The 24,261-nt window shown below is 38.5% G+C and overlaps 1 protein-coding gene across 5 annotated transcripts in view; it reads left to right on the top strand.

Annotated features, from left to right (window-relative positions):
- Positions 1 to 24,261, top strand: part of large2 (LARGE xylosyl- and glucuronyltransferase 2) — a 171,181-nt gene that overhangs the window by 145,093 nt on the left and 1,827 nt on the right. For all 5 annotated transcript variants that reach the window (XM_053501026.1, XM_053501025.1, XM_053501027.1 and 2 more), the window contains 12 exons: positions 3,516 to 3,704; positions 11,310 to 11,587; positions 12,022 to 12,104; positions 13,150 to 13,273; positions 16,871 to 17,042; positions 19,271 to 19,375; positions 19,479 to 19,591; positions 19,685 to 19,810; positions 22,412 to 22,567; positions 23,182 to 23,345; positions 23,575 to 23,853; positions 23,997 to 24,143. In XM_053501026.1, coding sequence (XP_053357001.1) covers positions 3,602 to 3,704; positions 11,310 to 11,587; positions 12,022 to 12,104; positions 13,150 to 13,273; positions 16,871 to 17,042; positions 19,271 to 19,375; positions 19,479 to 19,591; positions 19,685 to 19,810; positions 22,412 to 22,567; positions 23,182 to 23,345; positions 23,575 to 23,853; positions 23,997 to 24,143 — 1,850 coding nt within the window. In that variant the 5' untranslated portion in view covers positions 3,516 to 3,601. The remainder of the gene's footprint in view (positions 1 to 3,515; positions 3,705 to 11,309; positions 11,588 to 12,021; positions 12,105 to 13,149; positions 13,274 to 16,870; positions 17,043 to 19,270; positions 19,376 to 19,478; positions 19,592 to 19,684; positions 19,811 to 22,411; positions 22,568 to 23,181; positions 23,346 to 23,574; positions 23,854 to 23,996; positions 24,144 to 24,261) is intronic.

Below are 24,261 nucleotides of genomic sequence, written 5' to 3'. Positions count from 1 at the left end.
CTTATCCACGGCAAGTCAGATAACTAATGCACATGGGTTACTGGGTTACTAATCGGAAGGACAGTGGTTCAAGCCCCAGCACTGCCATGTTGTCCCTGTTGAGCCCTTGAGCAAAGCCCTTGACCCTATCTGCTCCAGGGGCGCTGTATCATGGCTGACCCTGTGTTTTGACCCCAGCTTTCTAATTATGATACAGGAAAAAAAGTGCTATATGGTACGTGTTACAAATAATTATCGAAAAACATGATACACATCATAATCATTAAAGATGTCATGATTGTGTAACATGTAGCTGCATATCAAAGTGTTTGTAAGCTATGATTCACATTTTACACCCACAGGGAGAACAGTTTGAGCTGGATCTGGTATCGATATCAGCATGTACCAGAAAGCATGCTTTCATTCTGTATGAAATCAAATGGTATTAATGCATCCATAGATCAAATGTGTTAATTATGAAAAAAATTAATAAGAGTCCTGGGATGGACAGAATATATTTTTTTGTTATTGGTTTCAGCAACATTATAGCAACATATTTCACTTACATTTTACAGTCACGTCCTGTTTAAGCATTTGAGCTCAGAGATGCCAAATTAACCAGCAACAGAGCCTCTAATTGGGCAACAGGCGGCTGGTGAGGTCTAATAGTAACTGGTTTCAAAGTAAAAAAAATGACTTTACATTGAACAACTGCAAGAGGTATTCTGCAGTAAACAGAGCTTATTTTCCCCGGCCAGGCAGGTATGCGCTAATGTCTTGCACTGAGTGAGCATGGATTGCTATGACCGATTTAACCCGAGGGCATGGGGAACACCTGGTGCGATGTTATGCATACTAATGAGCTTCTTGGCCATGAGAAGACTCTGGCTGAGATAAATGCAATTGCTGCTTACCTTTAATCGAACTCATGGAAAAAAAAAATGTTGCAAATATTTCTTACAAAATTTATTGCTGTTAAGAAAATAGCCAAGTTTGATTTTTATTCCAGAATCTGTGCAAGTCCAGTTGCAGCCAAATGTTGTTGAATAGTGTTTTGACCTATCGTGTGTAATACCAGCAGCAATGATGCCAGTATTTTCTGGACAATTTCTCAATTTGTGCCATCGAATTAGTCCCTCTTGTCTTGGTTTTGTCCATCTTGGGCTTCCAGACTTAGTTCAATCAGCAATGCGACCAGATGTTCATAATCTGTTCCGTAGCCTGAAATGGGTATTCCTAGCAACTCCAAACTGTCTGACGATGTTTGCTTTTGTAAATGAGAGTATTAAGCTCACATTGTAAAGACTTTAAACTCATAACATACCTCGAAAACAATGCGTCAGAATCACTGCACAGTAAGAACTTTGGCCTGTCTGTGTCTCTAATTAAGAATAAAAACAACATAAGTTTTGGCTTACTTTAAATTCTCACTTCATTAAACTAAATAAAAAAAAAAAAAGTCATATGCGTGAGAAATGAAAACTTTTAATTTGTATTCTGGCTAGTACTCACTTGCGTATAATGATGTCCATGTTGTTAGGAGACAGGAAAGGGTAATGATGAAGCAGTGGCCAATTTGCTGTAAGGGCACATGGAAGGGACAGCAAGCTGGAAAGAGTTGGCTGAAAAGAGGCACATAGTGTGCACTTATAAACAGCCGCTTGGGTAATGTGGAGTGTTGAGGTGGGAAAAGTAAGACAAATAAAGCTTTATGTTGCAAAAAAAGAGTAAATCAAACTTTAATGATTGTGGGAAAGAAACGTAAGAGGGAATTTTTTTAAAGATTTCACCAAAGCGTGTACAGTATAGGCCTATAGAGAGTTTTGTATCATTTCAGGTTATTTGGAGAAAAATTATTAAATTTTTATCATTTTTGTTTACATAAAATAATACGCAAAATGTTTTTACAGAGTAAATATTCAACCAAAAGAATAGATTAGCAAGGAAACAAAAAGAAGTAAACATTAAAATTAAGGACACATTTTTTTTTTTCGGTTTTGAAAATAATGGTATGGATAAATTCATATATTTATAATTATAGAGTAAATGAAATGATTAGTAAGATGTGTTTTTCCATCATCCATTTAAAAAAAATATATACTGAAAAATCCCAAGTAATAGAGGTTAGATTAGTAGATAGTAATTAGACAGTATTGCAATTGTCTTTTTGACAATTCACATTCCAAAATTATTATTTTTTAATTAATCGTTTATTTATACAGTATACAGTATATATTTGAGGTGGTACAATGTAGCCATTTCTCGAAAATCCTGCAGGCGATGTTTAACATTTATAAAATCGTGATACTAACAGAATCGCGGTACATATTGGATCAGCTAGTAATATTGTGTTAATATCGTATTGGGTGTTTCCTGTTGAAACCTGTCCCTAATAATTAGTTGCAATAATTGACATGAACTATTAAAAAATAATTTAAATATCCTTAATTATTATGTTAAATGGTACAGACTATCGCCTTCATATCCCACATATTTTATTCAAATGCTAAAATATTCATTCATAACCCCCATTGTTAACTTTTATGGTTTCTTAATGCCTACAACAATATAAAATCTGCTCATTATGGTCCTGGATTTTTTAATATACCAATTTTGACTAATTAATAAGTCTGTCAATATTCTGGAATCTGGAAATACTGCACAGTACTATGTTTTAATGAAAATTAATCAGGTTTGGCCCTAATGCCTTCCCATAATCGCAGCAGGGTTACCCAGCTATGTGTGTAATAATGGCCCTTTTAGCGCAGATAATAAGGTGACTAAGAAAACATCACCAGGTGTGCTGAACAGCAAATCGTATTATAAAAAGCTCTAAAAGAAAGTTTGGATAAAACCAAAGTTGTGTGCTCGAGCTACCTTCAAGGGGAGCTATTTTTTATAAGATTACATTAAATGTAAGACACTGAAAAAAAACGGTAAAAGTGAAGCAGTTGGCAGAAGCTACTGTTATTGCACTTACTGGAGACCAGTAAGTAACCATAACCATCTCGGTGTAACAGCACATTTAATAGATGACAAATGGCAACTGCACCCATTCACTCTGGGCGTGTTAAAAACACAAGAAAGATATTTTGTACAAGGAAGCATATGTCACCACTATAGGAACAGACAGGGCTCACAATATGACTGCTGCTGCAAGAGAACATTTTAATTTAACATTTGTTACATGTTAATGTTTGAGATTTTATAAAAAATGCATAATGTTTCCTCTCGGCAGTTTGTTATGCATTTGTTTATTCCAACAATGCATGGATTATAATACAAGTAAATCTGAGTCTACTGTATGACTGTGATTAACTAGGTACAAATTTTTAATCAATTGCCAGCACTACTAATTAGTTAATATTATTATTATTTTTTATTTATAAATAATATTTCCATTTCTATTATCAAATGATAAAATACGAAATAACATTTCCTGGTTCTGGACTCAGGCTGTCGTCCTGACTCAGTCTTTGAGTCACTTAAGTGCTCAACAGGTTTTACAGTAAGCTGTGTGTCTTTCCCATCTCCAGATGAGAGGATGCTGCAGGGAAGCAGCGTGAGGCCGAGTCCCACGTGAAGCCCATCCTCCTCCTGTTCCTCCACCTGCCGCCATCCCATGATGCACTGCCCGTGCCGAGGGAGGCTAAAGCTGCTGCTGGCGTCTCTGAGCTTCATTATCCTGCTCACGTGGCTCTACCTGCTGGCGGGCAACCTGGAGAGTGAGTGGGATTATTATCAGTAGAACCAGTAGTAGTAGCAGTACCAGTAGTTGTCTTATTTTTATTATTATTACTTATTTTTATGATTATTACTATTAGTAGTAGTAGTAGGTATTGATGAAAAGCAGTGGATTAGAAGTAAACATAAAAATGCAAATCCACAGGGTGAATTTACTAGTCAGTGCCAGTCCTGATGATAAAATGATTAAGTTTCTCTTTTTGTGATGTAGCAATGAGGGATGAGATTTCTTGTTTTTTTTTTGTCTGTTTGTTTGTTTTGTTTTTCTAAAACATTAAAAAAATTATTAAGATTTTAAAATATAATTCCAATGTCGGCATAGACAAACTGCAAACTAATCTGATCTGGAGAAATGCATGAATTAATGAATAAACTACCACAATTGTGATGGCTGCCTGCGAAGTGTAGGCGACATCTAGAGACCACTATCCATCTTCTCGCATCATCAGTGTCATAGTCAGTGTCAGCGCCATCGCCATCTCTGGTTCATAGTCATCACACTTTTTTCTCCCTGAACCATTCACAGGATTTTCATTAAACCATCAGGGAATCATTATTAGGAAGCACAGATTTGCACTGGCTATTTTATTTTCTAAATAGGAGGACGGCGAAATATTTGAATGTGGCCAAACTTACACATATACTTTAAAAAAAAAAGGCGTAGTATAGATGTGTACTGGTGGTATGGTGGTTCATTGGCTCCATGGTTAGCACTGTCACCTTGCACCTCCTGGGTCGAGGTTTGATTCCCGCCTATGGTCTGTGGGCATGGAGGTTGCATGTTTCCTCCCACAATCAAAAGACATGCAGGGTAGGCCAATTGGCAATCCCAAATTGCATGTAGTGTGTGAATTACATTCGATCATTGATGGGGTGGGGAGTGACCGTTTCCCAATGTGCCAGATGGCATGTGGATAGACCCCCCCCCCCCCAAAAAAAAAAAATAGATGTGCACTAATTGTTTAACTTTCATATTATACCAGCAAATAATCAAATGTACTATAAACATCAGAGGTGTGGTAATGTGGCTACATGGTAATAACAAGTAACACCACGTGGCATGTCCTTTTTCTCGCGAAAAGTTGAATTTATGTTCATAAGAAGAACTTTTGCTACGATGCCACTCTGATCAGACTAACCCACTGAACTCCTCAGTAATAAGCAGTACAGGGTGCGGTTGCTATATTCTACAGGTGATCTACTGTATAACTAATAGAGGTAGTGTTGTGGACTGCTGGCGTGTAGAGTCGATGTTTAATACTGTAGTTGTGCACTAGCTATTCCTTTGTGCCGCCCGCCTGCAAAGCATAGGCCTTCACTATACATCTTTTCGCATCGGCGTCATCCATCATCCGTCATCATCTCACTTTTCTCTCTGTCTCATGCATTTTGTTTTAATAATTAAGGTTCAAAAACTAACATCTCCTCCTCCTTTCTCCGTCTGTCTTCTCTCACTTTTTTTTTCTCAGCTTGTCTGTCTGACTCTTAGCATTTTCATTTAGACGGAAGAAAAAAAAATGTAAATGCACACATCATGTGTTGAAGCCAGGTTTGTGTTTCAGATCTCAGACAGCTCCGAGCTGAATCTTTACAGCAGGTTTGAATTGGTCAAAGCTTGGTTTCACAGGTTGTATCTGAGCAAAGAGATCTTCTCCCATTGTGTACAGAATGAGCACAACATAAACACTTAAACGCTTTGCTTAAATACAGAGGTGAAATCAGATCCCTGGTTGCACGATATTATACACACACACATAGACCTCGGCATTTAATGCTGTGTGAACTTTTGGCGCTGAAAAACTGCGACTGTGCTTTTTCTACACACCACTGGGCCGGCTGCAGGCATATAGTTTTTGGTACCTGATCAAAATGGGCACTAAGTAAGACTAATGGTATTACGGGGTAGCATTGGGCTTTTTACACACGTCACGTATACTGTACACAGAAAGCAGTGCTTTTAAAGTTCAACAGAGTTTTCATATTGCTCGTTGTCTTGCCCATGTTTAACAAGCTTTTTCAGTGTTGAAACTTTTACTCCATGTGAATGAACAACGCCTAATTACAAAATATTACAAAAACAGTTTTTTCAGCAACCCTAACAACCTTAAAAGAAACAAGCATTATTTCATCTGTGGACCTGGAGCCACCCGATAAATGTTTTAATCTGCCTGGGTAAATGAATTTCGAATCAGTGTTTTAAAATGAAATTGGTTTTGAATCTTAATGTCAAGTCAAATAATTGAATTTGTATCGCACAACAGCAGTTGACCCAATGTGCTTTACACTCATGCACTTGCTCACACTTATTTTCTTTACCGTTTCCCTGTATACAGAGTTGCAGGGGGCCTGGAACCTATCCATTGGGTCCATTGGGTCAGGGGTAGCTCAGTGGTTAAGGCATTAGACTATGATTCGCAAGATCCCAGGTTCAAACCCCACAACCACCAAGTTGCCACTGTTGGGCCCTTGAGTAAGGCCTCAAGTGCTCAGATGAGTAATGAGATAAAAAACTAAAAAGTAAGTCGCTCTGGATAAGAGCGTCTGCCAAATGTGTAAATGTAAATGTATCCTTGGGTACACCTTTAAAGGGTGACAGGGCACATACATACACACACTACAAGCAAGTTGGTATCGCCAATTAGCCTAATATGCATGCCTTTGGATTAAAAGAAACCGGAATACCCAAAGGAACCCCACTAACCATGGGGAGAACATACAAACTCCATGCACACAGACCCAAGTCGGGAATCAAACCCGGAACCTATGTGCTTTACAGTAGAACATTATATATGTTCATATATGTATATAAACGTATGCATACAGTATACACTGATCAGACATAACATTAACATTGATCATCGATTATATAACAGTACACTGGTGACAGGATCAGGGGAACCCAAGGCTCATTTATGCCTATGGAGACCAAAGGCTAGTCTATCTGGTCTGATCCCACAGAAGGGCTAACAAAAAAAGTTAATGCTTGCTTATTGTAAAAAGGCCACAGAATACCCAATGCACCACCGCTTGCTGTGTATTTTGCTTAGAAGGCAAAAAGTTCAAGGTTGTTGATCCGTCCTTGATGTGCTGAATAAACAAGTCTGTTCCATGGAGGCCCCACCTTGGAACTTACAGCTCTTAAAGAATCTACCGCTAACTTCCTGGTGCCAAATGCCACAGCACACCTTCAGAGGTCTTGTGAAGTCAAGCCTCGAGGAACCAGAGCTGTTTTAGTGGCACAAAGAAAGCCTACACAATATTGAGTATAATGTTTTGAGGTTTTAATGTTATGGCTGATCAGCGCATGTACCGTATCGGGACATACTATTAGATTACAAAATGCAAAGAATTAAACTTTGTATATTTGACGCATTCAACATTTTGACCTTTTTTAATAGCTTTTTTTTATGATTGCAGTCTGATTTGTCATTATTTAAAATCAGTTCCAGGTTGTAACATTATAGAAATTTCAGAGAAGTGAAAACTTTGGAATTATAATTTGAAAAAATAAGTAAAAAAAAAAATAGATAGATAGATAGATAGACAGATAATGATATCTACGCAGGTTGCACTTGTGGCGTAGTCGTTAGCACCGTTGCCTTGCACCTCCAGGGTCCAGGTTTGATTTCCGCCTCGTGTCTGTGTGCATGAAGCTTTAATGTTCTCTCTGTGCTTGGTGGGTTTCCTCTGGGTACTCTGGTTTCCTTCCACAGTCCAAAGACATGCAGATTAGATTAATTTGCCTTCCCAAATTGCCTGTAGTGTGCATATGTGTGCCCCCTGCTATGGTTCTGCAACCCATTTTGGGAGTGCGTCACCTCATGCCCTAAGTTTTCTGGGACAAGCTCCAGCTATTAATAATTATAATAACAATAATAGTTGTGGGTTTGGTTCTGGCTTATTTAAGCATATTGTGACTTGGTACCTAAGTTAAGTGCAATAGGTACAAGCTACATTAACGCTTACATTCACAGATCCAAAAAGGTTACATATACTGTATAGTTGGTGACATTTTGTTTAGTGGGTACCTACTGAAAACCTAAGATTGAGTAGTTTTCTCATTTTTCCACCATAACAGTAATGGACTGTTTGTTCTGAGACCATTCTTTCACCACCAGCATCAGTTCAATCTACACTAGCGCTTCTATTGGATCAGACTACACGGCCCAGCCTTCACTCCCTATGTGCATCAGTAAGCTTTTGCATTTTAGATGGCTAGAAGACTGGGTCAGAGCTCTTGTGGGATGTTCCCAGGCTAGAGTGGTCAGGACATACCAAAAGTGATCCAAGGAAGTAAATCCGCTAAAGTCATGGGTGTCATGGGTGACCAAGGCTTACTGATGCACATGAAGGCAGGCACATGTAATCCGATGTAGTCTGATCTAATAGAAGAGCTACAATAGCTTAATTTGAGAAAAAGGTTAATGCTGGTTCCAATAGTAAGGTGTTAGAACACACTAATCAATATTACTAATCAATAATAGGCGGGTGGTCATAATGTTATGGCTGATCAGTGTGTGAAAAGCACAAATCACAACGTTTGTCGCAACTTTGTCTTTACATGGCATCAACAGCAAGAATTAATTGGCATTATGAGTTGATTGAGCTTTATGTGTCTGTAATTGTTTACTTTGTTAATTGTTTATACTAACAGCATATTCATGACACTTTGAGGATGTTGTAGAAGATAGAAAAAGTGCTTCAGAAAAGTGTCTTAAATGTACATTAAATTAATGCTGAAGTTTGATCATAAATAAAGACCTGTACAGGAATGAGGCTCTAAATATGTTTAATGAAAATGGATGACGGATTTCATTCATGGTTTAAAAGAAGTGGACAGCATAAGTACACCTTCTCACTGAAGTTAAGACAGCAGCTGATTTAATTTAGCCTTTTTTTATTTGCCTGTCTAGTAATATATGAAATCATCATTCTTATTCATGAAGCCCATATAGCAGGCAAATTATTTGAATATCCTCAACTACAGAATTTACATAAAGTCTGCATTTTTAAAACTTTTTAAAAGTGCTTTAAAGTGTCATGGTCTATAAATGTGTAATATAAAAGTACTAGGTGCTGTCCAATAGTTTATGAAAAAAAAAAAAAAAAAACTAGTGTAAAATAACTTACACACATTAGTCATGTTTCTCTGCTTTGATTTCCACTGGGAAAAAAAGAAACTAAGAAATTCCAAAAAGTAAAATCCAATACAATGGGAAACTGGGTATTAATGGAGGCAATCAAGAGAGAAAAAAAGTTCATCAAACAAACCAACATAGAGAAATAAATAAGTTGTCAGCGTCATAATTGTTTTGAAAGTGGATAAATGAAGACTATTATGCCCGAGTGATGGGAAGAGGGCCTGACTTGTCCTTATGGATGGAAAAGAAAAGAAGCGTTCGTTTAGTGTTCTACTGTTAATCTGGATATAAGTGCTAAATTCATTAAAGTCATTAGCATAAGGTGCATTTCAGATTCGTCTGCTTAATGGGCCAGCAATCCAGATGAGCGTTTGCGCTGGTGATGCATTACCCTACTTATGAAAAGCCAGAGCTTGTTTATATAACTTTTAATAGAATCAAAATGGTGATAAATATTCCCCTCTGAACCTCAGGCTCTCTGCACTTCATCGATGAGACAGAAAGAGTGAGAGAAAATGCTACCAAGTGCCAGCATTAAACCAATATATTTTAAAATCATTCATAAAATATTTTACATTCAAAACCAGAAAATCGGATTTTAAAATGCCTAACAGAATGTGATTTAATATGAGAAAAATGATTAAATATTAATAAGTATGCAAGTTCGAAATCGTCCTGACTATCCTTACACACTTTGCATGTGTTGGTATTAATTATACAAATGTAATCTGTTTGGATAATAGGCATTAATGAGTGCCAATATAGAGTATAACAGCACTGGAATGTTTAGCCATATGTAGCTCTTCGCATTACAGATGTTCTAACCATCTTTAACTTCACCATGACTCAGCAGCCTTTCAGATGGTGAAAGCGGTGCTAGATATAGTCCATAGAATTAAAAAGAAAACACATGTGATAATGTTATGTTAACTTAGCACTTTGTCTCCTCATTAATTAGCTTCTAAGTCATTTGAGTTTGTTTGAGTTGTTTTGTTCACAGTTGCACAAGCTACTAAGCTAACTAGCTTCTAACACATGGCTGAATCCCAAATGCATCTCTAACCCCTGATCAATGGCACTATCTAGTGTGTGAAACAAGGGATTGTTCTCCCTACATAGAGCACTAGCCTTACATTTTACGTCATTGTGGTATTCAAACCCCCGAACCTTTGGATTACCTCATTTGGAAGAAGGGGAAATAAAAGTAAGTTAATCTTAGTGTCCACTGCATCCATATACATATGTATGCTACATATTATAAGTAAGAATTTAAAATTATTTTCACTCCTGTTAATTACGCCAACAGTCGGTCGCTAACTGTTAGTCGCCAACTCTGTCATGCGCGGTTGAATATGTGCTGGCAGGACAAAGTAACTGATTAAACAACAAACAAATCATAATCTGTTAACAATAAATAGTGTTTGTGGAACTGTTGTATAAAAGCAAGTGTCAAAGACACCCCAGCCATGATGATATTTGGTATAACAGCATTCCCTCTCATCATGTGATATTACATAAATATATAATTAACTTGTAAGAATTAAAACAATTTTATGCTGTTTTAGGAGTAAAATCAGTGTCAGATATATCCTGAACTCAGGCTACACGCTGGAGGGAATTTTTCATGTTCTCCTTGTGTTTGTGGATAATGTGTTTGTGGGTTTCCTTTTGGGTTCTCTGGTTTCCTCCTGCCATCCAAAAACATGCTGGTATTTGGATTAGCTACTCTAATTTGCCTCTAGGATGACTGGGTGTTTGAATGTGTGTATGGTGCGAATCAATGGTATGGTGTATGGTGCGAATCAATTCACATCCTATCAGGCGTGAATTCTCCCACAGTGTGCCTAGTGTTACCAGGATACACTCCATTTCCACAGTGGAGAGAAATTTGTCAAAAGTGAAATGTTATGAAATAACTCCGGTGTGGGAGAAAGACCATGAAGCCTGAAGCACCTAGTTAACGTCCTACAGTAGAAATTCCCACCTCTTTCATTCTCCACTAGTGTTATAGTTTCTTCACCTACTACCTCCCTGTCAAATTCTTACTGTTCAACAAGTCCTAACCAAGAACACTTTGCGGAAGATCTTTTGATAAGCAAACACCATTCATAGTCTTCAAACATTATTTGTTGCTCTTTCCATTGTGTGGAATAAGGTTCTGTTTTTTTCCTAACTTTTAAAGGTCACTTTTGATTTTTAATAAGAACCATGTCTGAATCTTTTCCTCCTATTATTCAACAATTCCTACTCAAGTACAGTCTTTGGAATTCCACCCTAGTTTTCTCACTTTGACAGGTTCACCCATATTCTTCTTGTAATTTAATTGAAGGCATGCACTACAGTATAGTTTTTTTAAGCAATGGTTCATCATCAGTATTCTAATTTAACATCATTAAACACTGTTAAGAAAGTCTTTAAACCTGAAATCTGGTCATGTGATAGCAGATGGCCGCTCCTTGCTCCTCGCTCCATGTCTTCTGGAGTCCTCGGAGGCGCGCTTCCTCGAGCGGGAGGTTCTCGCGTCCCGGGTTCGACAGGTGGAGGAAGAGAACCGGCAGATCCGCCTCCAGCTCAGTCAATCCCAGGGACAGACTGAAGGGAACTATGGCAACCAGCAGTGGGTGGCATCAGCTGATACGGGAGCAGAGGATGTGGAGAACACAGCAGAGGAACGGGCCAATCACAGCGAATGTGTCCGCTCACCTACTGCAGAGAAGTGTGAGGTAAGAGGATTGGCCCCACTGGTTAAGCTGTTTTGGAGTTTCAATCAAAGGGACACAACGTAGCATCATGGGGGATGTGGGTTGTTTATATAGAGATGCATAATAGCAGATGTAAATTGCCAGTAAAGCTTCAGGGAAGATATAGTTTAGATTTTAAAATGTGCATGAAGTAGTGTAATTATCATTGGAGCACTAAGGCATCATGCTGTATGTCTTAGTGTTTCAATGATGGCTTAATTATAGGCTTAACTATAGAACTGCATGCATTATTAGGCTTTATTTAACTATACAAATTAGAAAAATATAATGTTAAGAAAAACTGAAAAACTCACAGGTTTACTTCTTTTATGTACATGATCTCCTTACTCTTACTCTTGCATTTTGTCTGTACTTCATATTTAATTTCGTAATCATTTCTGCCCGTGTGAATACAGTTGATTCACGTGGCTTGTGTGTGTGCGGGTCACAACGCCAGCCGAGACGTGGTCACCCTGGTCAAGTCCATCTTATTCCACAGGTAAACACGGAACACCCAGTTCAAATCATCTTAAAGGAAACTTAACATTTCATTTTCCCTCTGTGATTTAGTTCATGATATAATACAGAGATTATAATATGTACATTATGTACAGTATGACCAAATGGTTGCAGACACCTGATCATCACCCCTGTATGTGACTTTCCCCTGACCTCTTGGGAACATGAATGTCCTCATTCGAAGACATGACATTTTCTTTACTACACTGGCTATAATTCCTTGTACCATCCTCATATGAGTAACGTTATGTGTAATTCTTTTGCCAGAAAAAGGCAAGTTCATAGTTAGCAGGTGCAAATAAAGACAAACAGTGAGGAGAAAATGTGATGTGTACAACAGTAGAATCCAAGTCTTAGGAGACTGAACTGTTGCCAAAAAGTTGGAAACAAACAATTGTACAGGATGTATTTACAGTATACTGTATGCTGGTGCTTTGCAATTTCCCCTCAGTGGACCTAAATGGCCCAGGCATTGCACTACATAAGCTGTATGAAGACAGTGTTTTGCCAAGGTTGGATTGGACGAACTAATTTGATACCACCATTAAGATGAACTAGAATGAAACTGGGACTTAATATAGAATGAGACTTTTAGAAATCATATGGGTGTGACTTAATGGCATCCACAAAGTTTTTTTTTCAGATTTTGCTACAATTCTTAACAAATTTAGCAAATAATTCTGTCCTTTTGGCAAACCAATGGACCAATGGGTGACTAATTTAAAGCACACCATTTGCAAGTTTATCAAGGGACTGGGACTTTTTACCACTTCAAATGCAAACATGTAAAAGTTAAAAATAAATTTTACAAAATAGATTTTTGTTCAAATATAAGTCAGTTTGGTAATACAAGAATCGTCGCACAAAAGAATCATGATACTTCACTGAATTGATTTTTCTCCAATCTTTAATATATGTACAGTCATATTTTAATTATGTAAACAATACATGATTAACACTGATTCAAATGATGGTACAAACTGAATATGCTTTTTTTATCACCCTTTTCCTCTTTTTGCCTTCAGGAGAAATCCTTTGCATTTTCACTTTATAACAGACACGGTGGCCAATCAGATCCTCAGCACGTTGTTCCAGTCGTGGATGGTGCCGTCGGTGCAAGTCAGCTTTTATGATGCTGATGAACTGAAGGTAAAACTCGCAAAAAGCCCCTCTCATCTATTGTTCAAAACTTCACCATCTTAGAACCAAATAGCAGAACTCGCCAGGACAGTACATCATCAGCTATTGTGTACTCTTTGCCACCTACTAGCGGATTGACCTATGGTATGTACGTATTTAGATTTTATGGCAATGCAGTAATAAAATATACTTTAAATTGCTGAATATATAATTTATTCTTTATGTCTATATTCATAATTCCTATGAGTAGGCTGTGTATTGTTGCAAAGGTCACTGAAGCTGTGACTTTAATCTATTATATTAAATATGCATAGGATTGTATGTGTTCTTGGATTTTTCAAAGGAACACATTTTTACATTTTGGGAATATAGTTATTTATCAACTGAAATGTGTTTTCAGAGCAAAGTGGTTTAGTTTCTTTCCTCAGGAGAAACTTTTCAAAACTAGGTGTTGTTATATAACGTTACAACCACCGAGGTTTTAGATTCCCCTTGTGCCAATAGGGCAGCTCTTGGGGTGTGTCTCTGCAGGGCCTCTGTGTGTACTGTGGTGTCTAGTACCAGGACTTTAGCAGGGAATCCTTTGGGTGCTCTTGGTTGCAGGGTTGCAGGTCTTTGGATTGGCAATTTTGTCTGGCACATTCCATGCATGCTCTATCAGATTGAGATCTAGGGGGTTTGGTGGCCATGTTGGCAGCCTTGCTTTTAACTCTTTGGCTCTTTAACTGTTTGGTGTACAGCATGCTGCAGTGCACTTGGTGTTCTGGTACCTTTCTGTCATGGCCAGCATTTACTTTTTGTACAGCATTGGCTTTTCTGTAGGATGGGATTAGATGCCCTGGCCTTTGATCCCTGTGGGCAGGGGTAAGCCTTGAGTGCACATGATCCAGTCGTAAGCTTACTGGGATATAGTTAATCAGTGTTGTTCAGTTTACCTGGTGGTGTTGATGTTGTGGCTGATTGGGGTACATTGAGAATGTCCTGCAAACCAAACACTGTTTGTCATATAACATGTGACCTTTTAATATGGAGTTTAAAACTAATCTTTATATCTAGAAAATGTTATTCTTTTAATGGCAAAGATATATTCAGCAACTGGCAATTTTTGTAGTGTTTTTTAATACATAATATATTTTAGGTAATAGAAATATATGGCCCAAAAGCCCCTCCCATGATTAAGGTCTCCGATAACAAATGAATGGATTAATAATAAATGGACAAAGGGAAATCTAATATGTATCATGATAACAGAAGCAGATTGAATTCAGGAAGCACTTCCCATCAAGCCCATGTAGCCTGATAAAAGAAAGAATAATAGATTCGAACTAATCCCCCTACTGATCTCCACGGTAGCTGTGGAGGTAATGTCTGCTTACTTGGTTCAGTTCCTCTACCACTTAAGTACTGTAGACTTTGCTAGCCAGCAGTAAGGCTGAGATTAGTGCTCATTCATTTTCTTGAACACTTTCCAGACTTAAAGTTGAGGGCCAGAGTCTAGATGATATCTTCGGGTTGGCAGACATTAATTGATGCAGGATATCACCTGTGTTGTAAATAGTCGGGATATCTGGAAGAGAGCAAGAGAAAATACAAGCCTTAACCATTTTTACTATGGCAGAATGAAATCAACCCGTTGATGAAATCTTACAGGAAGCTGTCTAGAAACCTTGGCTTGAACAGTGGAACAAGACTACATAAACTAGGCCCCCGAAAATTACCAGGAACCTGTAACATTCTTGCTAAACCCAGGTGTCCTGTCCTCTGTTGAAGGGCTTACCCTATTCACAAGATCTTCTCAGGTAGATTAGCATTCTGTGGTCTTGCTGCTGCATTTGAAACAGCCAGGCAGCCCGATCCTAGTTAGTGGCTTGGAATCCACCGGTACTGGACCATGTTCTGTTTTTTTACCTACTGTAGCCGTACCTGAATTTGCACCTATAAAATTTGGTAAATGCGAATTTAAAGTATAGAGCTCACCTTGCTTGACCAGGAGAAACTCCTGGAATTCCAGTCTGGAAATTCCAGTCTTACCTTGACATTGAGACTATGCTCCAGAAGTTACAAGCCTGACCACTGTGGTCTTTTTCTACAAGCTGTGTAAATACACAGTAGAGAAGAGCTACGGGTGGACTTCGAACTGTATCTTTCCTGAGCTCAGAGGTCTACGCACCATAACAGAGGAGAGCATGGTTGAATGGGGATCATGAGGTCTCCGACCAAATGTTCAGCAATAAACCTGCCCCCACAGCCCCAGAGGCAATCATGCCTGCAGTGTATATAGGTAGATCGTCCTAGCTTACCTGGAACTCTTTTTTTTTATGAGATAGTTATATTATCAGGTGACACAATGGCAGCATTATCATGTCATAGTGTGGATTTCCTCTACGCTCCTCCATGTATCCGATCCAGGCAGATTGTCTACATTAAATTGTTCACTGGTGTGTGTATGTGTTTGCCCTGTGATGGACTTTGTTTCCACTCTGGGGTGAATTCTCCCACTTTGCATCAGGATAGGCTCTGATTGCAGACCAGGATAACACAGTTAATGATCAGTTATTTATACCATATGTGGACTGTTGAGGTGTTGCTTAACCCAGTATATGCTAAATATATTCTATTAGCTGGCATTGAGCTGGGAGTATTTTAAAATTTGGCTAGCTGGAACACTGCAAGGGTGCTGCTCAAGGTGGGGCTGTTGCTGAAGCATGCTGGGAGTTTGTTACAATGCAAGCATTGTGCAAGTATTGTTTATACACCATAATTTTAAGTCAGGCAACACAAAGCTAGTGACGCTTGCTGCTTTTGTAAGTGGAAGCCATCAGGTTGTGCATGCTGCAGCATTTTGACACTGCCGCTCCCCCTGGGAGGCCTTCTGTTCTCAGCATAGACACTCTGCAGAGACCGTAGAGCGAAGGATTTTTCATTTTGTGTTCACGTGCTTAAAATGATTATGTGGCTCTTTTAAAAACTAACTTGCTACTAAATTGACTTTTAAATTATTCACTAGGCATTTCCAAGTCGTTTTGTTGGGTCGCACTACATGGTGGCATATGTGTGCTGACATTCAAAACGCATTTTGTTTTCACATTATACACACAGTTTGAAGATTGCAGATGCATATTCATCAAATCCCCCCACATATTCATTATATACTTTACACATTCTCAATGGTTGTATGTCTCTTTGTGCTTCACATTGAGTCTCTCTCTCTCTCCTTCTTTCTTTCTGTGTGTGTGTGTGTGTGTGTGCTTTTACATCTGATTGTGCTGTTGTTTGGCTCCGAGCCTGTGTAATCATTACATGCATCTAAAAACACAGGAACTCTGCACTCTTGAGTGGATGCCATCTCTGCAATTCAGTCTTTTATCTCCTGTCCACCAGATCATTTTGTCGAGCTTCTCATCAATAAATATGTATGTGGTGAGATGAAAGAGGCATTACCGACAACTCCCTTGTGTGGACAGTGATGCTATTACGAGAGTACAAACCTAAAGGAAAAAGACTGAACGGTTCTAAGGTTATACTGATGGCATCCTAAATGCTAACAACTTTCTCTCTCTCTCTCTCTCTCTCTCTCTCTCTCTCTTCCTCTCTCTCATAATTTAGCCGGAGGTTTCATGGATACCCAACAAACACTATTCAGGAATTTATGGCTTGATGAAACTCACTCTCACCAAAGCGCTGCCCTCTGACCTCTCAAAAGTCATTGTGCTTGATACTGACATCACTTTCGCCACGGATATTGCTGAGCTATGGGCCATCTTCAAAAAGTTCACAGGTAATTACTGTAATTAATCTATATAGCTTTTACTAGAGGTTCCCAAACCTTTTGGCTCCACAGCCCACTTTCAGTGTAAAAGACATTTAAGCATACAGTATATTTTATTAAAATGAATGTCCATATGATCCTGAACGTCCAGTGGATCTATTTGTTGGAGCGATTTAAGCTTTTTATTCCTGAAATATTCTCTCAGTTTTGAACAATGCTCTAAAATAAGATTTTAAGTTTTTAATTGTATTAAGTTGTGGAGCTAAACGTTGTTTACTTCCAAAGTTGTAGCTTAGGAAAAGAACAACTTCATACTGTTCGCGGTAGTTGGTTATGATCCCAGCCATCATCATGTCATTAAAATGGAATGCAATCTTAGACCCACTGCCGTTATGTCACATACCTCGGGGGGAACTTAAACGCCAACTTTGAGCTGCGCATTGCTATTGTTAATTTGTTAAATAAATGACATTTTAAGCATTTTTCTTAAATCAAAATCAAATTTTTTTATGTTTGTGTTCGAGTGTTTGTAAAGCTGCCAACTCTTTGCATTCTCAGATGATTTTTAAATACTTAAATTGTGTCTTTGCTGAAACAATTAATAGAGGGTGTAACTAGGCAATATTTAATGGCTATAGAACTTGTAGTATCACTAGAGCACCACCCCTAGGTGCACCACCCCATTTTGCTCTTATTATCCCTGCATGGTTAGACCAGCACTTTCCAGGACGTTGGCTGGGATGAAGTAGACCTTATGAATGGCGTCCAGATATCAATTCATGTCATTTTTTTTCCCTGTGGGGCTACACAAAGGAGGAGGTGTGCAGGACAAAACCTTGCACACTGGAAGACTTGAAGGTACAAATTCAGAAGGTTTTCAGCAATATCTCAAACAACTTCCTTCAGAACAAAGTCCTTGTGCATTCCATCCCTGGCCATAAAAAATGCTGTAATTTCCTATGTAATAAAGTATATGTACACCTTGTTTAAACAAATTTCTATTAGAAATGGGCTTTATTACCAATTTTTTATGCCTGGTTACTTTTCACCCACCCTGTAGTAGTGAAAAGAAAGTACTTGAAAACACTGATCTAAAGAGCTACTATTAAAGCAAAACACCAGACTTTAGATTTTTTTTTGTTTGATAGATTATTGTGCGAGTCATCTAGGGCTCCATTGTTGCGTACATATTGCTCATTTTGATAGACATCTATTTTTAAATGAATGTGTCTGTGCTGCTGTGACAGTCTGTATTTTCAAGCCTACTTTGTGTCCAAAATTGTGTTATTGCCTATTGAGACCCTATTTTCTCTCTCTATTAAGACCCTATTAGACTTCAAACAAAGCCTGTTCCATTTCACTGGCTTTGTGGATTTTTACTATTTCCGTGGTATAAATACACCACTTCATCCAATAACAGAATTAATGATGTACAAACAATAGCAAGTGTAACAAAATCAATGAAATACCAAAGTTGCAAAATTTGCAGTCATGAAATTAGTAGTGAGGGAACACCTTTATAGAAAATGCGTATATGTACACTGATCAGCCATAACATTATGACCACTGCCAGGGAGAAAGGCACTAGTAAACCTAGTGCATGCGGCCCAGGAGGCAAAGAGCCCATGAGATGCCCCATCCAGCAATTATACTGTATATGCATTTAATTATGCATTCATTAAAAAAATAACTGTCCCAGGGACCTATGCATTTTTTAAAGTGAAGTAAAAATATAATATATACATACTTTTTCTTCTACTTATGATCTGCAGGATTCTTCCTGTTGAACATGTATCCTATAGGGCTGAATATACTGTATAAAGGTAACATGATTGTGTAAATGTGCATTTTTCAATGCCTGTGAAGGATGACTCATGGAAAAAGGATGCTACAGACATGAGCTGTTAAATGGATTATACAAGAATCCAAGGATAATAAGATTTTTAAGTACTTTAATGATTAGATTTCAAGGTAAAATGAGACAGGAATGAGATTGAAATTCACTTTATAAATGCTATAAATAGGTTTTAAGAGTTTTTTTTTCCTAGGTTATTTAACTGTGTTGTGCACGTAGGTTGTGGTGAAGGACAATTTACATATGTCTTTACTTTACTGTACATAAATATATGTGTACTGTATGTAATATCAGTGCAACATTAATGGCACTCCAGTCATGAAATCAGCCACATATGCTGTTTGTAGGATAAATGGATGACCTGCAGTATTTCTCATTGCAGCAAAGCAGGTGATTGGACTCGTGGAGAACCAGAGTGACTGGTACTTAGGAAACCTCTGGAAGAACCACAAACCTTGGCCTGCTCTGGGACGTGGTTTCAACACAGGTAAAGAGAGTGTGTGTGCAGACACAAGCTATAGGGATAAAGACTGTTAAGAGAACAATTTCTAATAATGTTGCTTTTAATTGGATCTCCTTGAATGCTGCAGGAGTGATCCTGCTCTATCTGGAGCGATTACGGAAGCTCGGGTGGGAACAGATGTGGAGGTTAACGGCAGAGAGAGAGCTAATGAGCATGCTTTCCACTTCCCTCGCCGATCAGGTCAGGGTGGTATGACCAAGCTGTTACTCTGTTAATGACAAACATGTTGTCGAGCCTTTCTAAAAGAGCTTTTGTGTGTGTTTGTATGTGCAGGATATTTTCAATGCAATCATAAAACAGAATCCAGTTCTTGTGCACCAGTTACCATGTTTTTGGAATGTGCAGTTATCTGACCACACTCGCTCCGAGCAGTGCTACACAGAGGTGTCAGATCTTAAGGTAAGAAAGGATGTGACATTTACAGTTTATAAGTTATAACAATATACTAGGAGTGTTCAAGTCAAACAGAGGCTTATGAAATTTCTCATAAATTAATGCATAAAACCGATTGACATTTACAGAAGACTTCAAGCACAGTACGGTGATAAGACTCTGCAGTAAAACATTTGAACATTGCAAACATTTTAAAGAAGGTCGTACATCCGTGAATGACGATCCTGGTTGAGGTGGCTCAGAGCCCACGGTAACACTTCGCTGGTAAAACCTCTGGAAACCCATGGATAATTTGTCTTCAACTCTTCAAATGCGAAGGGAACTGTATACACAATCTTTCTCCAACACCACTTGCACATTATAAGAACTGGGCTGGGAGTTATTGTCACATCTGCCATACAGTCCTGACCTCACTCCAAGCCATTTCTACATGGTTGGACGATTAAAGGAGTTCCTGGGAGGCTAGTGTAAAGCAGGCAGTCCGATCATGGCTCCCTACGTACTGAGAAAACTTTGGTGGTAAAACGCTAATGCTTTAGTGTGGCATGGGATTATATAGAGGAGTAACGGTAGTATTTATTTACATAATTCAATTCAATTAAATATTATTTGTATGGAGCTTTTAACAATTGACGTTGCCACAAAGCAGCTTTACATAATTAAAATAATTATTTAAATTTGTATGAAATGTGAGTATGTATAAATCCAAATTGTTACTCTGATGAGCAAGCTGAGGACGGACAGTGGCAAGGAAAAACTCCCTGAGATGGCAGTAGGAAGAAACCTTGAGAGGAATCAAACTTAACAGCGAACCCATCCTCATTTGGGTAATAACGGATAGCAGGGATTGATCTGCATCATACTGTGTGTTAGGAGGCTGGAAGTTCAGTATAACAAGAGATGTGTTTAAGCTAATATGGAGTCCAGTTTGTTATTGGAGGCTCAGGTAGACTGTAGGAAACTTCAGTCCTGAACTATTGAGTGACTGCAGTCACAAGTCCTCAGAGGACAGCTGTCAGCATCAGCCGAGGCCAGGCCTGTCTTCATGGAAAAGTGGAACCGTTCCCAGTCACCACACGCATCCCAGTCAGAACCAGAAGCGGGGCACCAGGACAATTCAGACAGGTCCAGAGGGCAGTGGGGGTCAGGATTACTGGCAGCTCAGGAGCGACATGTATAGATCAACAGAAGGGGATGAGAGAGAGAGAGAGAGAGAGAGAGAGAGAGAGACAGAGAGAGAGAGAAGAGAGAAAAGAGGAGAGAGAAAAGAAAAGTAGGAGAGATAACATAACTGTGTCTTCTGTTTCAAAATCTGCACAATCAAAAATCCCGGTTGGACTTGAACAACCCTGGTACATTTTATACAGTTCTAAAGGCATTTTTCCCCCTGATGTTTCTTATTTGCATGCATCCTAATTAGTAGTACAGTTGTTCATGCGAATGTTAATAAGGAGAAAATTGCATTTAACAACTTCATTCCGACTGCGTCAGCGAAGCATTACAGACATCTTGACAACCCATATTTGATTAGGAACTGAAATGACTGTCTGTTTTTGTACACTTATCTAGAAGAGGAAGCCTGGTTTATCACCTGCCTTCTTGCTCAACACAATCATTGCAGGAAGATAGTCAAGACCAGAAAAAAATAATTTCTACGTAATTTCTCGGTGAGATAAAATACCTGTGTTAGGCCGAGAAACCTGAGACAGATTGCTTCTTATCAAGAAGTTTACATATAGAAGAAATCATGTACATTTTCTTTAGTGTGGCCTTGTCCTCAAAGATGAAGTTAAAAAAGAGAACAGACAGAATCCACCTATTGGGATTAGGCCCTTTCGCGGCCCCTTTCTCTCTCAGCTAATTTTGCACAGTGAACAACATCCACAGACTGAGGTTCAGAAATGAAACAATTACATCAAGCCAGACGAAACTGCCCTTTTAATGAAGCCCATTTTCTGTATCACATATAGACTTCACATTTTTAACAGCCGTGTGTTCTCTGCTGTTGTGTGAACTTTACACTTGTTTTGTTGGTTGGTTGTAAGATAAGCAAATGATGACAGTCCTCCTGCATTATATTTACTGCTTATCCCATTAGAACAAACATAAAAGACATGATCTCTCTTTGTTACATTTATTTTGATCACCTCCAGTTGTTTTATATTATTATCATTATCAGGGGTTGGCACTGTGGTCGTGCCACTCCACGGTCGGGTTCGATTTCCGCCTTTGGTCTCTGTGCATAGAGATTGCATGTTCTCCAGTGCTTGGTGGGTTTCCTCAGAGTACTCCGGGTTCCGTCCACAGTCCAAAAACATGCAGATTATACTTTACTTTCACCCATGCTAGTGATTAACAGTGTAATTAACCATTATTGGCCACCACATCCATGTTTATTCTCCTCACCTTTTGTCCTGTGATGTAGAGTGAGACATATAGATAAACGTCCCAGTGCTGTTATGCTCTGTTATCACTACTCATGGATTGGATCATCTCTCCTCCAATTAGATTGCTCGTTCAGAACTAACTAAAGGAGTAATCATTAATATGCTTACGGAGAACACAGTGAAATAAATCCAAAATTTAAGGTGTGATTTTGTTGTACAGGTGATTCACTGGAATTCTCCTAAGAAATTGAGAGTAAAAAACAAGCATGTGGAATTTTTCCGGAACCTGTACCTGACCTTCCTGGAGTATGACGGGAACCTGCTCCGGCGAGAACTCTTCGGGTGTTCGAGTCAGGCCACTTCTGAGAGCACAAGGGTGAGTTGGTCCAAAGGCATTCTTTTTTAAAATTCGCAATTACTGTCTGTTAAAGATGTCTCTCAAATTCCTTTGAACGTTTCTGAAAAAATGTTGCACTTGTTGCTACGTTATACCTCAAAAACATTGGCCTATAAATAACAGCCATGTAGAATAATTAAGAATAAAAAGCTCTGCAATTAAAATAGCCTGCAATCCAGAGCTTAAATTAATAGGCAAACAATATTGTACACATTTTAATAAATAACAATAATAAATGTAATCATTTTATTATGGAATTAATTTCTATAAGAGAGGCCTTGGCTCAAAGCCCTTTTCTTTGTCAGTTGGCAAAGTCATTTGGACAAAAAGTTCCAGCAGATGCTGCATGACTCAAAGCAGACTCTTTAACACCAGAATCTTAACATATTTTTTTTCTTATGTTAAGAATAATTTGCAATTATAATATAATGTATTGGGTCAATCATAACATAAACAAAATAAAAGGCCCCGTACTATTCAGTGTAAGGAACTGTTAATATTTCAGTCTTAAAAATTAGACATTTTTAACCACATTCATCACTGATCTTACCTTAAACACCATTAAAACCCTTTTTTGAACTTTTGTCTTCCAGCTTCAAAAAGCACTAGAGGAGCTAGATGAAGATGACCAGTGCTATGATTTCCGGCGTGAGCGAATCATGGTGCACCGCATACACCTTTATTTTCTGGAGTATGAATACACGTCAACTGAGGATGATACAGACATCACTCTAGTGGCCCAGCTGTCAATGGACAGGTGAGAAAGACGATGGGTTGGCTAAGCTCGGTGTTCCCACTTTTACGTGGATGCACATGAGTTGCCATGGTTAGAGTAAGGCTCATTTGTTAAAAGGTGTTTAAATAGTTGTAATTGAATTTTGAGGTTAAAGGAGCAGTTATTTTTTTGTCTCATCTTAAAAAGCAGCTAATCTGCACTCATATGTCTGGCCTGGTGCATTCTATAGCTAATGTGTGTTTCTGGACAGACTGCAGATGCTGGAGGCCATCTGTAAACACTGGGAGGGACCCATCAGTTTGGCACTCTATATGTCAGATGCCGAGGCTCAGCAGTTCTTACGCTATGCCCAAGCATCGGAGGTTCTCAAAAACCGAAAGAATGTGGGATACCATATTGTCTACAAGGAAGGACAGTTCTACCCTGTTAACCTGGTTCGCAATGTGGCTCTCCGTAATGCCAAAACCCCTTACGTCTTTCTGACTGATATAGATTTCCTCCCTATGTACGGACTCTATGATTACCTCAGGTAAGTCAGTGGACAATTCTTACAAATTTAAAAAAGTACTTGAATGAAAAATGGAACTTTATTTATTGATTTGCTTATGAAATGCTAATGAAAAAAATTACTATTTGGTATTTTTAATTTTCTGTGTTAATTTCTTTTTGTAGAAAATCCATCGTCCAGTTGGACATGGCCAACACCAAAAAGGCTCTGGTAGTGCCAGCCTTCGAGACTCTGAGATATCGCCTCTCCTTTCCAAAATCCAAAGCTGAACTTCTGTCCATGCTAGACATGGGGACTCTCTATACCTTCAGGTATGTTCAGATTTAAAGGCTAAACCAGCAAGCTTTTATGTACATGTATACAACTCCTACCACTTGTGTACCACTTTGTCTGTGAAAGAAAAAAAACAAACAAAAAAAAAACAAGAGT

Source organism: Clarias gariepinus, chromosome 7 (genome assembly GCF_024256425.1).
Source record: "Clarias gariepinus isolate MV-2021 ecotype Netherlands chromosome 7, CGAR_prim_01v2, whole genome shotgun sequence".
Taxonomy (NCBI): Eukaryota; Metazoa; Chordata; class Actinopteri; order Siluriformes; family Clariidae; genus Clarias; species Clarias gariepinus.
Note: the sequence above shows the minus strand (reverse complement) of the source record. Positions and strands in the feature narration are given on the sequence as shown.